General features: G+C 67.2%; 1 protein-coding gene across 2 annotated transcripts; it reads left to right on the forward strand.

The window, feature by feature from the left end:
* Positions 1-5,946: 5,946 nt before the first annotated feature.
* On the forward strand, positions 5,947-13,032 carry SLC7A3 (solute carrier family 7 member 3). 2 transcript variants are annotated; one of them, XM_067005283.1, is made up of 12 exons: positions 5,947-6,102; positions 7,730-8,137; positions 8,328-8,486; positions 8,567-8,750; positions 8,898-9,010; positions 9,728-9,950; positions 10,156-10,295; positions 10,375-10,477; positions 10,760-10,971; positions 11,430-11,596; positions 11,822-11,930; positions 12,180-13,032. In XM_067005283.1, exons 2-12 carry the CDS (start codon positions 7,768-7,770, stop codon positions 12,311-12,313), a joined length of 1,914 nt encoding a protein of 637 aa, XP_066861384.1. In that variant the 5' UTR covers positions 5,947-6,102; positions 7,730-7,767; the 3' UTR covers positions 12,314-13,032. The 2 variants fall into 2 exon arrangements, with proteins under 2 accessions (XP_066861384.1, XP_066861386.1); XM_067005285.1 differs by lacking the exon at positions 5,947-6,102 and adding an exon at positions 6,778-6,799.
* The last annotated feature ends 86 nt before the right edge of the window (positions 13,033-13,118 follow it).

A 13,118-nucleotide genomic window follows, 5' to 3' on the forward strand; every position in this document is an offset into this window, starting at 1 on the left:
GTCTCTGCCTCGTCCTGCGGGCTCGGGGGGAGGGCGGAGGCGGGGAGGGGGGGGGGGAACCGGGGCCGGCCTCCGCCCGGCAGAGGGCGCGGCGGGGCTGGAGGGGGGGGGGTGCCCGCGGCTCGGGCCGGCCGGGATGCGGCGGGCGGAGGGGCCGGCGGCGGGGCCCGGCTCCCCGGGCTGCCCCGACCTGCTGCTGCACGTCGGCGGGCCGAGCTCGCCGCTCTCGCCGCTTTTCCTCAGCTTCTTCGAGGAGGAGTGCAGCGCCATCGCCGCCCGCCTGCGCATGGGAGCCGCCGCCGCGGGGCCGTCCCCGGGGGGCGCCGCCGCCGGGCCCGTCACCTCCACGCCCGTCACCTCCGCGCCCGTCGCCTCCGCGCCGCTGCGCCCCTCGCAGCCCCCCGCCGGGGACGCCCCCGGTGCGACCCCCGGGGAGCCGCCGCCGCCGCCCTCCGCGCCCGGGGAGCCGCGGCCCCGCTCCCGCCTCGCCCGGCCGCAGCCCCGCAGGGCCGCCCGCCGCGGGGCCGGGCAGGGCGCTCCGGGCCGCTCCGGGTCCCCCCGGCCGGTCCCCGGGCCGCCCGCGGGCATCGCTGGGGCGGGAGCCCCCCAGGGCCGGCCGGGGGCCGGGAGCCCCCGCAGCGAGGCTCCCCCTGCCCTCAGGTGAGCCCAGCCGGAGGGAGCCCGGCTCCGGGCACCGTGCTCTCATCACCCAGTGCCCGACACCCCCTGCGTCCCCCAGGTACGAAGCCGAAGCCGGCCGCCAAGCCCAGGCTGCAGCACCCCGGTGGGGCTCCGCAGCTGGCGCTGCCGTCCGCCGTACCCAGACCCACCCCCCGGGACAAGGAGACGGAAAGTAATTCGGCGGGGGAGCTTCGGGGGGGCCTGATGTGGCACCTAGAAGGGAGCGTGGGGAAGGGACGGGGAGTGGGGAGTCCCTGGAAGCATCCCGGGGGATGTGCCTGTGGTGTGAGCGGTGCCTGGCCTCCCACCCACACGCGCTGGCGACCTGGGGGCTTGCGGCCTCTCCCCGTGGTCTCGCGGGGTGGCAGCGGTGCTGGTGCCCCTGGCCGTGGGACGGGCACCTGGCCGAGCCCAGGGCTGCCCCAGGAGCGGCGTGGTGTAGCTGCCTCGCAGCTGCAGTCCCTGCGCCTGATGTTCTTCCCCTCCAGCTGCTGTCAAGGCTGCGGGTCACAGACAGCCCTCGAAGAGGCTTTCTACAGCAATCCCTACCGTGGCTTCTCGCTCCCGACTGCGGCCGCCAGGAAGAGTGGCTTCCCCCAAGCGCGCTTACCTAGGTAAGGGGGAGTCTGGGCAGAAGCCCGTTGGGCTCCAGCACCGTGGAGGAGGAGAGCTGGAGGCCCGGGGAGGACACTCGGCTTCCAGCTGCGGAGTCCAAGGCTGATCCTGAGGAAAGGACAGGAGGGGGCAGTGTGTGCTTAGGCTCAGAGGAAGGGCTGCGAAAGGCAGAGCAGCAAGGCTGCACGAAGTCCCTTTCCCTGGAGAGGCACCCAGAAAAGAGCCTGAACAAACCCGGTGCTCTGGTTCACCTGTGGAACAGCGAGCGGCCCTGGCTGCTGTCGGGGCGCTCCCTGAGCAGGGCTCTGATGCTCTTCCTTTTGGTTTCCTGGACCCTACTTCAGGATCGACTACCCAGGAGCTGCTGTGCAACAGGACCCGAGAGCTGAAGGAAAACGGTGAGAGCCCAGCGTGGCCGTTTGCAGCGTGGGGTGGGTGGGCAGGACGGAGGCCTGGCCCCACGCAGGAGCGCAGCCCTTCGGGACAGGGCCTGCTGCAGGCAGCCCGTGCTCAGCCTTTCCTGGCTCCTGAGTGCTCAAGGCCAGCTGAACACCCAGCGTCCTGGGAGGAGCCTGCGTTTCTGCCTTGTGTTCTGTCAGGTTTTTGTGTTTTGCTTGCGGTGAGCGCTGGGAAACGTGGGCGGCCACCCGGGGCAGCTGCTTGCTGGGGAGCGCCGTTCTTGCTGCAGGGCCCTAACTGACCGTGAGCACCCGGGGATGTCCCGGCCTGCTTTGTGGGCAGGGCGTGCTGCCTTCCCCAGGGACTGCAGCTCCGCAGTGAGCTGTCCTGGGCCCTGCAGAGGAAGGGGAAGCTGGGACAAGCTGGTCCCTCTGCTGGGACAGCCCTGCCCTGCCCAGGGCAGCTCTCTGCCTCCCTGTGCTGGCTGGCCCCAAGCAGCCATGTGGGAGCTGATTCTCCCTGCAGAGGGCAGAACCTGCTCAAGGGAGCCGGAGAGAGGCCTTCGAGCCCCTCCAGCAGCTCACGGCTGCTGCCGGCCTGCTGCTCCGTGTCTGGGGCAGCGCTGTGCCCTGGCTGAGGAGGGCTGGAGGCTGTGGCAGTTACGTTTCTAGTGAAAACACGACTCTTTTTACAGGCAAGGCTGACCAGACGTGGGTGTGCGTGGGATCCCCTTCTCCCATCGTGTTGCCACCCGTCCCTGCTCCGGGCTGTGGGGAGGCAGCCCCCGCTGAGCAGGTAAGAGCCTGGTGCACCTGGGTGCGCCCTGGGGCTTGGGGCAGGTGTGCCGGAGGTAGGAGGTGGTTTGCCTTGGGGCTGCCAATTTCTGAGCTGGCACCCGAGCTGTCCTGGCCTTTCCCTGGTGTTTACACAAGACCTTGTGCATTTGCTGCATGGCTTTACGTCCTCCCCAGTGCTCAGGGCACTACAGGCTTCTGTTCGGTTAATTTTTTTAAGGAAGTTTTGAAAGATTTACAACCCTTATGGCTTGTGCCATTGTCACTTTTATACCTCCTGACATTTTGGACGCATCCCAGTCTGGGGCCAGGAGAGCCTGTGCTGGGGCTGGGCCATGGGTCACTGCACCCCCCTGACACCCTGCCCTCGCCAGCCTGCAGGTGATCAGCTGTCCCAGGAGCTGAAGCGTGTAAAGGACGAGCTGGAGCGAGTGAAGGGCGAGCTCGGTACGTGGGGCTGGCTGCCTTGGGGCTGGAGAGCTGCAGAACGGCTGACTCCTCCTGGGCTTGTGGCAGGAGCCCAGGGCCTGCAGCTCTGTGGGGAGGGGGCTGGCTTCTTGTCTGGGGGTAGAGCAGGACCCCAGCCGCTGACTTGCCTCCTGCCCCCAGCTGACAGGACTGCCCAGTGTGAAGCCTATCGCCAGACAATCTCCTCCTTGCAGGCTCAGCTCAGAGCAGCAGGTATGTCCCCTCGCCGGGGTGAGCCCTTGGTTCTGCGCAGGCTGCAGGGATGCTCCTGTGATCCCTTGCCGGTGTCAGTGAGGGCTGCCAGGTGGAAGGGACAAAGCTCGTGGCCTTCCCTGTGGGGCAGGTGCTGAGTGCTGGGAGCAACAGGGCTGTGATGCTGCTCTTGTTCCCCAGGAATCTGGCCAGAAGATGCAGCAGTGGACGAGAGCGGTGTCGTGGGGAGAGACTGACAGCTGGCACACGGGGCAGACACAACAGCGACTTGTCCAGGCACCTGAGCTGCTGGGCCAGTGATACTTGTGGAACACTTGAACAAATGGATATTTTAATTCCTTGTATTTAAAATAAACTTTTTTTTCTTTTCTCAGTGCTGCTTCCTGGCTGCTGGCAGAGGGTCAGCGCCCCGTGCTGCCCGTTCTTCCCCAAGGGGCCGGGCAGAAAGGGCAGCTCTGTCCCAGGCTGCGGCTGCTTCTGCCAGACCGGCCTGTGGGTCTGCCGCACGCAGGGAGGAGGTGGGTGGTGCTGCTGGACCCAGGCACGGCCTGGCCCTGGGGAATCCTTCCTGGAGAAACCTGAAGCTTCTAAGCAGGCTGTTTGGACACGTGCTGGTGACAGCCGTGGTGGTGGCAGGTAGCTGCATGGGGAGGTTTCTGCCTTAAGCTTCGTGCTGGAAGTGGGAAGAGCCAGCGCTTGCTGATGGCACATTTGGCTCCTGCAGCTCTTCGCTGCCTCTTCCCAGTTTAACTGGTGGCTTGCTTGCAGGGCATGGAAGCAACACGTGGGGCTCCGTTCTTCCCCGTTCCTGCCTGCCAGCGCTGCAAGCACTGCTTGCAAGCCCTGCCACGCTGCTTTCTGTCTGTGGTAGGTTGATGTGGGTGCCTCGTCCAACTGCCTCGCGTCTGGGTGAGGCCCTGGTTGAGTCCTGCTTTATGCTGGCAGTGCCCCAGGGCTGGGCCAGGAAGGCTGGCGTGCTCCTGCTCCCCTCTTATCTCAGGCTGGCCTTTTTGGCTGCCTGTGAGTGCCACAAGCAGCCTGTGCCCCTTCTGGGGTGGCTGCGAGTTTCTGGGGTGGCTGCTTGGGGACGCTCCATCACGGAGCTCTGCTCATGGAAGGGGATGGGGCTCCACGGGCCGGTTCAGCTCTGCTTCTGCAGGGCTTTTGGCCCCTTTCTGGCCTGGAGCTACCTCCTACCTGCTCTTCCGTGTAGCGCTGGCTACGCGCACCCTGCTGCTGCCTGCCTTCCTGCTGCTCCTGTTGGGACGTGTGCTTGGCTGCTCTGCGCCTCTGCCTGCCCCCAGCCCTTGGCCCGTGCTGCCGGATGAGGGCCCCGCGTTAGACAGGGAGGTGAGGATGGGGTGCCGTGAAGACGACTGTGGGGCTGCGTGGGAGGTCTGGGAGCTGGGAGTGCGTTTGTCCTGCTCCGTGCCCGGTGCTGCTCCCTGCCCCAAAGCATCCTCCGGATGGCTGCTGCTGTAAGACGGTTTCTGGGAACGGGCGAGTCCCGGTGTCGCCACCCACCACGCCACTGCTCCGGGCACTTCAGCCTCTGCTCGGCAGGGCCGGGCATTTCCCCTAGCACGTCCCTGCGTTGCTGCACCCCGGGGCGCCCCAGACCTGCCCTGCAGTGGCGCCACTGCCCACGCACCGCGGGGCTTTGGCCTGGCCCAGCCGGGTCCCTGCCGGCAACCCAAGCAGTAGCAGGAAGCGCCTGGGCGCTAACAGGGAGGCCGTGGGGGATTTCTGCATCTTGATCTCGAGCCCGCTTCCTTGCTGGCGGGGAGCTGCGGCGGGGAGGGGACGGGAAGGGGCGTTGCTGGGACACGGTTCATTCATCCGCGAGGGAGCGAGAGCGGCGTTTGCATCACGGCCTGGCAGCCGCGCGCACAGGATGCCGCCGTGCCGTTTCCATTGCCTTGAGCTCGTCATTTTTCCGAGCGCGGCCTTTTTGTCTTCCGGCCCTTGTGCGTGCGTGCGAGCGCTGGGGCGAGGCGGGTGGGCAGGCACCCCCGCGGGGCCCTGCCCGGCATTCCTGCCCGCTCTGCTGTCAGCAGCTCCCGGCTGCGAGCCTCCTGTGCTGGAGCCAGGCTCGCCTGTGCTGCCGGCGCCCAGGCAGGGAGAGGCTGGCTCGCATCCCAGCACCGCTCCCGAGCGAGGCGGCAGCGCCGGATTGCATCAGGAGCCGGGTTTTGGGAGGCTGGCGCGTGCCTCGCTCCCGACGCCAGGCCCTTCTGCGAGGGGAAAGCGCGTTAGTGCCCAACAGTTCTTTCCGAGAGGGTGTCCCCCGTGGCGCAGAGCCGCCTGTTGCTGTCAAGAGTTTCTCCACCGATCAGGCGGGAGAGGAGCAGCGTGGGTGCCGAGCGGGACACGCCGCCTGCGCGGCACGTGGCGGCAGCTCCCCACGACGCGCCCCCGGCCGAGCTCTGCCTGCGCTCCCCGTGCCCCACGGCCGGGCCGGCCTCCCCGTGCCGCCCCTGCCCGCCGTGCCCGGGGCAGGCTGTGCCCGGCTCTGCCCCGCTGCCACCTTCGGGCTCCGGGAGACCTCCGCCTCTCGCCGCTCGGCCTTTCCCGAGGCAAGCAGGGTCCCCGCCGCTCTGGGCGTTTTCTCTCCCTTCGGCTTTGGCTGCTGAGGCTGGAGAGCTCCTGGGGGGGGGGGGGGGGGGGGGCGAGCCGGACCTGGCCATCGCAGGGCTGCCGCTTAGGACTGTTTTTTTTTTTTAATTCCCTGTAAGACGCGGCTCGGGCTCGGCTCGGGGCGGTGCGCTCCGGCATCCGGCGGGCGGAGCCGGGCCGCCCCCCCAGCCCTCCTCGGCGGCGGCAGTCCCGGGGCGAGCCGAGCGGAGCGGGACGGAGCCGGACGGAGCCGGACCGCGCCGAGCCCAACCGAGCCCAACCGAACCGAGCCGCGCCGAGCCGAGCCGAGCCGCCGGTGAGTCGCAGCGGGCGCCGCCGCCGCCGGGCCGGGCGGAGCCTGGCGCAACCGGTGCCGCGCTTGCATCAGCCGCCGGCAGCACGTGCGGCCGGTACCGGCGGCCGCCCGGGGGCACGGAGCGGGGCGGGAGGCGGCTCCGGGACGGCTCCGGGACGGGGCCGCCTCACCGGGAGCCGCCCGGTGCCGGTGCCGGTGCCGGGAGCTGCTCTCCCCCGGCCGCCCTCGGCCCCGTGCGCGCTGCCGGGAGCCTGGCGGCGGGGCTGGCCGCGGGCCGCCTGCCCCGGGCTCGGGGCTCGATGCTCGGGGCTCGCCCCGCTCAGCGCCGAGCTGGCGGCTGCCCCGAGCCGTCCTGCCCCGAGCCCCGGCTCCCGGCCGCTCGGAGGGGAGCGGGGCTCCCGCCGTGCCCGCGGCTTGCGGGGCCGGCCTCGGGCGTGGGGAACCCGCGGGGAAGTCGGGCGGCGCCTGGGGGGGGAGCGGCCGGGGCCGTCCCGGCAGCGGCTCGGACGCGGTCCCGGGGAGGGTGCCGGCGGTGGGGCACTCGTCCCTTCAGAGCCGGCCCGGTCCCGAGCGGGGCTGCGTCGTTGGGCGAGGCTGGGAGCGGCACCCGGCGGTTCCGGAGCAGCTTTCGTCAGCCCCGGGCTGGCCGGCTGCTCACGGGGAAGCGGCTGAGCCGGTGGCGACGAACGCAACGCCGGTAATCCCCAGCGCTGGGAGCGGCCCGCGGGGCGCTGGCAGCGTGTGCCCGGGCTGGTCCCTGCCGCGGGACGGCCCTGCCGAGGTGCGGTGCGGGAGAAGGGAACAGCCGGCGCCGAGCAGGCGCTGGCGGGCATCGGGAGCCGCTTTCCTGGCGCCTTCCCTCGCTCTGTGCCCGTTGCCCACCCTGTGGGGTGCCCGTGTGCCGGAGGGTTTGGGGATGGCGGGAGTGGGGAGCTTGGGGGAGCGGCAGGTTTAGGGTCAAAGCCCACGGTGAGCGTGCGGGGTGCTCGGCAAGGGCCGCCTGCACACGAGGGTCGTGCGCTGGGGGCTGCGAGCCGTGCCCGCTGCCTGCCCAGCCGCGCATCCCCGCCGAGGGTGCAGTGCAGATGCTGGGAGGAATCGCCGCGTCCCAGTGACTCAGCCCAGCACGCCGAATCCTCGGCTGGAGGAATGCTTTGTCTCCCTGCCATCGCCTCTGCGCACGCCCACGCGCCAGGCCGGGAGGATGCGCCAGCAGTCAAGTTTGGGCCGAGGGATCTCTGGGCTGCCAAATCAGCGGGGAGTTGCTCAGAGACAGTGGGCAAGCTCTGGGACGTGCCCGGAGCCCTGGGGCACGGACCACACAGTGTTTGTCTAAGCAGTCTGTTTCCCAGCACGGACTCGCTGGGTTTGTCTCCGGCTCACTCTCCTGCCCCTGGGGACTGGCGTGGGAGCGGTGCAGGCGGGGTGCGCGCAGCCCCACACCGCGACGGGGGGAACCAAACGGCCTCTGCCTCGCCAGCGTGGCTGGGGCTCGGTGCTGACAAGTCAGAGCTACAGCTCCTCCAGGCTGCTGGTGGCACCGCCGCCTGCTCTGCTCCTGCTGCGTCTGGCCTCGGCTCCACGCAGGACTCTGAGCTTCACGCTCCTACGGTGGCTTCTCTTGCAGGGTTTTTGAGCGGCTGAGCACCACCTGCGGAGGACAAGATGTTCGGGGGAAAAATGAGCAGCGTTGGGAAGAAGCTGATCCGCCGGCGCATGGTGGATCTGAGCTCCGAGGAGACGCGTTTCGCTCGCTGCCTCTCCACGCTGGACCTCATAGCCCTAGGGGTGGGCAGCACGCTGGGGGCTGGCGTGTACGTGCTGGCCGGGGAAGTGGCCAAGGATAGGGCTGGTCCCTCCATCGTCCTCTGCTTCCTGGTGGCTGCGCTCTCTTCGGTACTGGCTGGGCTCTGCTACGCAGAGTTTGGGGCCCGCGTCCCCAAGACTGGCTCTGCCTACCTCTACAGCTACGTGACAGTCGGCGAGATCTGGGCTTTCACGACCGGCTGGAACCTCATCCTGTCCTACGTGATAGGTACGTGGCTCTGCCGGGCGGGCACGGGAAGCATGCCGGCACCGTGCCGATGGAGCCCCAGCGAGCGGTGCTTTGAGTGCGGGAGCAGGGTGCGGGACGGGTGCTTTGGGGCTCAGCAGGAGCTGGTGTTGGGGTGGGGGAGCGGTGCTGCCACATGCCAGGACCAACGTGCAGCTTTGCCGTCGGCCAGGTACAGCCAGCGTGGCCCGAGCCTGGAGCGCAGCGTTTGACAACATCATCGGCAACCACATCTCCACTTTCTTCATGAATAAGACCACGGTACATGTGCCAGGGGTGCTGGCCGAGCGCCCGGACTTCTTTGCACTGATCCTGATCGCGCTGCTTACTGGTGAGTGTGCGGGAGCGGCTCCGTGGCACCGCGGGTGACACGGTGCAGGTGCGACCCCGCTCACACCCTCTGCCCCACAGCGCTGCTGGCCTTTGGCGTCAGCGAGTCCGCTCTGGTGAACAAAATCTTCACGGCGGTGAACCTCTTGGTGCTGGGCTTCGTCATCATTGCCGGCTTCATCAAGGGAAACATCAAGAACTGGCAGCTCACGGAGCAGGACTACCTCGATCTCGTGTTCCCAGACGTGCCGGATGAGGAGGTCAGGTGAGGAGAGCAGATGTGCCAGCAGGGGGTCCGGCCAGCCGGTGCGCAGCGCAGGGCTGGCACCGCACTGTCCCCTGGAGCACCACGCGTGCAGGAGGGTGCCGTGCACCCCGCCGCAGCCTCACCCGCTCTGCTCCTTTCTTCCAGAATGAAAGACTTCGGATCCGGAGGGTTTGTCCCCTTTAAGCTGGAAGGGATCCTGACTGGTGCCGCCACGTGTTTCTATGCCTTTGTGGGGTTCGACTGCATCGCCACCACAGGTAGTGCCTCGAGCGAGGGCAGCAGGGCACGGCTCCGTGAGCTGCTCCCAGTGCGGCTGCTGGCAGCTCGTGGGGAGGGAGCACGGCGCTCGCTCCTGGCCATGGGAAATGGCTCGTCCCGCTGCTGTGGCAACTCCATCCCCAGCTGCACCAGCACAAAAGGCCTGGAATCGGGGCTCCCTGTGAGGCATGGGGAGAGCAGGGCTGCTCCCCACCTGCCTGGGCAGCTCCGGGGCTGCAGGGAGCCTTTCAGCTGCAGAGACGAGGCTGCAGCCGTGCTGGGAATTGCTGGTGCTCGTGCTTATTTCACAGCCTCAAGCAATGTTCTTTTAAATGACTAAGTTCACGTAGAATCGACTCGGTGGCGTGCAGGGAGCCCTCTTAATTTCCCCTCATTCCTCCAGGAATCTACTTAGCAGGTTGCTGGTACAGACTGTTCCGCCCAGCCTCCTGCCCCACGGGGCTGCCTGGAGCAGCCGCCTCCTGCGCCGACTGCAGAGCCCCTCGCCGGGGGGTGCGGTGCCGCAGGGAGCACACCTGTGCAAAGCTCAGGGCAGAGGGCAGCGTGGCTGCGGTGCTACCCCCACGCTTATGCGGAGGATCTGGGTACAGCAGGGAGCTGGAGCTGCAGGCGGGGGCAGAGGGCTGGGCATGGCCGCGGGGCTGCGCTGCAGAGTGGGGACGGATGGGGACAGACGCTGCCTTTCCTCCGTGCAGGGGAGGAAGCCAGGAACCCGCAGCGCTCCATCCCCATCGGCATCATCGTGTCCCTCCTCATCTGCTTCGTGGCCTATTTCGGGGTCTCTGCGGCACTCACCCTCATGGTGCCCTACTTCCTTCTGGACAAGGGGAGCCCGCTGCCCGAGGCTTTCAAGGCAGTGGGCTGGGAGCCCGCCCGCTACGCCGTTGCTGTCGGCTCGCTCTGCGCGCTCTCCACCAGGTAGGACCAGCCCCATCCGTGGTGCTGCCTGTCCCACCGCGGGGCTGGGGGCACGTGTCCCAGCTGAGCAGGGCGTCTGCCCTATGCAGCTCCTGTCCTGCTCCCAGCACAAGCCGGTCCTTTCCTTCCCTGGATGGTGGCTGCAGACAGCTCGGCTTGTCTGGCCACCATCCGGCAAGCCCTGAGCTCTCTCTCCCCACGGCAGCTTGCTGGGCTCCATGTTTCCTATGCCCCGTGTGATCTACGCCATGGCAGAAGACGGGCTGCTCTTCAAGTTCCTCTCCAGCATCAACAGCCGCACAAAGACTCCTCTTTCGGCCACTATCACCTCCGGGCTCCTTGCAGGTAAGGCTTCTGGTGGCCACCTTGTGCTCAGTCCCCCAGCAGACCAGGGCTGTGCTCATGCTGCCCGTCCTTGTTGCAGCGGTGATGGCCTTCCTGCTTGAGCTGAAAGACCTGGTGGACCTCATGTCGATCGGCACGCTGTTGGCCTACTCCCTGGTCGCCGTGTGCGTGCTCATCCTCCGGTGGGTGCCTCCTCTCGTGCTGGGTCTCGCCTTGGGGTGGACGCTCCTCGCTGGCCTCGCAGCCAGCCCGGGGCTTGTGGGCCACAGCTGAAGCCCGTGAGATGGAAGCTGCGTGGTGCCTCCAGGCACATCCGTGGGGCGGTCACCACGGGGCTGCTGGCGGAGCAGCATGGGGCTGGCAGCGCAGGAGGGGTACAGAGGGTGGTGTCGTGTCCCCGAGCTGGGAATATCCTCAGGCTCTGCTCCAGCTTGCGCAGCACTGAGCAGGTCCCGTCTGTACAGATACCAGTCCGGGCAGCTGAACTCCCCGAAGGCCGTGGAGATGCTGGAGCTGAACGGGAATGAGGAGGAGAGGGTTGTCATGAACCCGACCATCGCTGCCATGGGCGCCAAGGAAAAAGAGAAACTGTCGCTGACGACACTCTTCAACCCGTCCTCAGACACCCCCACAGCGCTCTCGGGGCGCATCGTCTACGCCTGCGTCTCCGTCATCGGTGAGTGAGTGGGAGGCAGCGGCTGATGCTCCTGGCCTGCCCCGTCCTGCCACACGGCCGGGCTTGCTGGCTTCTTGCTGGAGAGCAGCACTGCCCCGGGGCGTGTTGGTGTGTCGGTGTGTCCCTGCAAACCCGGGAAGGGACCTGAGAGTGCTCAGGCTTAGCCGGTGATCCATGCATCAATGGTTTCATTGTGCAGGCAGAACAGGGCAGCTTAGCAAGGTCTGTGTAGGTGTTGGAGCTGGGTTTGAGCCCAGCTGAGCACAGGCTTCTCTCGGCTTGCCAGGCTGGAGAGTTCCTCCTGGTAAAGTGCTGAGGCTTTGGGGTGGATGTTGGAGGATCTGTAGATGACCAAGAGGAGGTCGTGGCTCAGCCCCACAGCCCAGAGAGTTGCCAGGGAGGTGTGGGTCTGTACAGCCACGCGCTGTGCAGCACAGTGACTGCCTCCTCTCTTGCAGCCACCCTAATCACAGTCATCTGCGTGGTCCTGACCCTCAAGGTGAATGCGCTGAAGGAGGCCGATGTGGGCTGGATCTCGGCCCTGGTGCTGCTCGTGGTGGCTCTGCTCATTCCCACCATCATCATTTGGAGGCAGCCGCAGAGCAACGCGAGGTTGAACTTCAAAGTGAGTGCAGCCTCTGGGAGCTTGTTGTCTACATCCCTCTGGACCCAAGGCTGGTGCAGGATCTGCCAGGACTTGCTGCTGGGCTTTTACCGTCCAGAAATGTCCAGGGCCTGGAGGCACAGCTCTCCGAGGCGCAGCCCATGGAAGTGCCCAGGTGGCAGAGCATCCTCAGTCCCAGCCAGGTCCCTCGGGCACGACTGATGTGGCACCTCTTGTCCCTTGCAGGTACCTTTCCTCCCGCTCCTGCCGCTCATCAGCATCTTCGTTAACATCCTGCTGATGGTGCAGCTGAGTGCCGGCACCTGGGCGCGATTTGCCGTCTGGATGGCTGTGGGTAGGTGGCCTGGAGGGGAGCGTGGTGCTCGCGTGGTGCGGGGTCTGCCCTCTGCTCCAGCATGGTGGCCTCGTGTCTGCTGGATGTGCAGAGGAGCCTGTGCGTGGAAGCATCTGTGCTGGGCAGCCTGCAGGGTGGCCCTGCGGGTGATCTTGGTTCTCTGGCTTCTGCCGATCAGCAGGGCCTCCCTGGAGAGGCCATTAGGCTGGCAGCCCGCTACCGTGCATCTCATCGTAGGATCTCTTGCAGGTTTTATGATTTACTTTGGCTACGGGATTCGGAACAGCGTGGAAGGGAAAAATGCGAAGGAGCCCCGTGCCGTGGCCGAGAAGCCTCTGCACCACCCCGAGTTGGACCTCAGCCCCGGGGCCACTGCGGTCTGAGGGAGGCGGCGGCCGCGATCGACACCGGTACTCGGAGGACTCTGCCAGTATTCCTGCGCTGGGACGGGACTGCAACCCGCACGGCACAGGCATCCCCCAGCCCGCGGGGAGCGAGCCCAGAGTCCCGCGGAGCCGGGCCGTGCGCTGCCCTTTCCCCTCGCGGAGCAGAGGTTGCGGAGACGAGGCCCCGGGCCGGGTGGGCGAGCTGGTGGCCCGGGGCTGCTCCCTGCAATCCCCCCCCCCCGCCGAGGGGCAGTGACACCGGCACGGCCCTCCCACCGTGGAAGCTGCTGTCAGAAATGCTGCTTTTCCTTCCCACGAGAGGCCCGTGTGATGGTGCAGCTTCGTTCGTCTTGTCTGTCCGTGTGGCTGTGGTCACCTCCTCTGTGTGCTTCCCAAGCGCTGGCTGTGTAGGCGCAGTTGTGACCGTGCCCGGAGCCGCGCGGTGAGGCTGGACGCGGCTCGTCCTGGTACCGCCAGCGCTCTGGGGCTCTCCAGCAGCACAGGGCTCAGCCGCCTGAGGCCCCACTCCACTTTCGTGCCCCATGCTGAGCCCTGTGCCGCCGGAACCGCGCCGCTAGGTGTGAGCATCTGGCTCAGTCGCCTGTGAAGATATCAGCAGTATAGACATGTCAGTGTCCGTACTCGTCTGCCTTTGTACGATTGGTGTTTTTATGTCAATTTTTATACCTATTAAACTCTAAGTGTTTTTTAACCGCTTTGCTCTGTTGGCCCAGCTGCGTCTTACTTTAATGCCCGTGCTCTGCTGCCTGAGCTGGGGCGCGAGAGGGAGCAGAGCGGGGCA

This window comes from Anser cygnoides, chromosome 13, assembly GCF_040182565.1.
Source record: "Anser cygnoides isolate HZ-2024a breed goose chromosome 13, Taihu_goose_T2T_genome, whole genome shotgun sequence".
Classification (NCBI taxonomy): domain Eukaryota; kingdom Metazoa; phylum Chordata; class Aves; order Anseriformes; family Anatidae; genus Anser; species Anser cygnoides.

Bases quoted from the DNA above. Each gene is read 5' to 3' on its own strand.
- SLC7A3 (XM_067005283.1), top strand. From the start codon at position 7,768: ATGTTCGGGGGAAAAATGAGCAGCGTTGGGAAGAAGCTGATCCGCCGG. The intron at 10,296-10,374 runs GTAAGGCTTCTG...TCCTTGTTGCAG, and splicing joins CACCTCCGGGCTCCTTGCAG to CGGTGATGGCCTTCCTGCTT. The intron at 11,931-12,179 runs GTAGGTGGCCTG...GATCTCTTGCAG, and splicing joins TGCCGTCTGGATGGCTGTGG to GTTTTATGATTTACTTTGGC.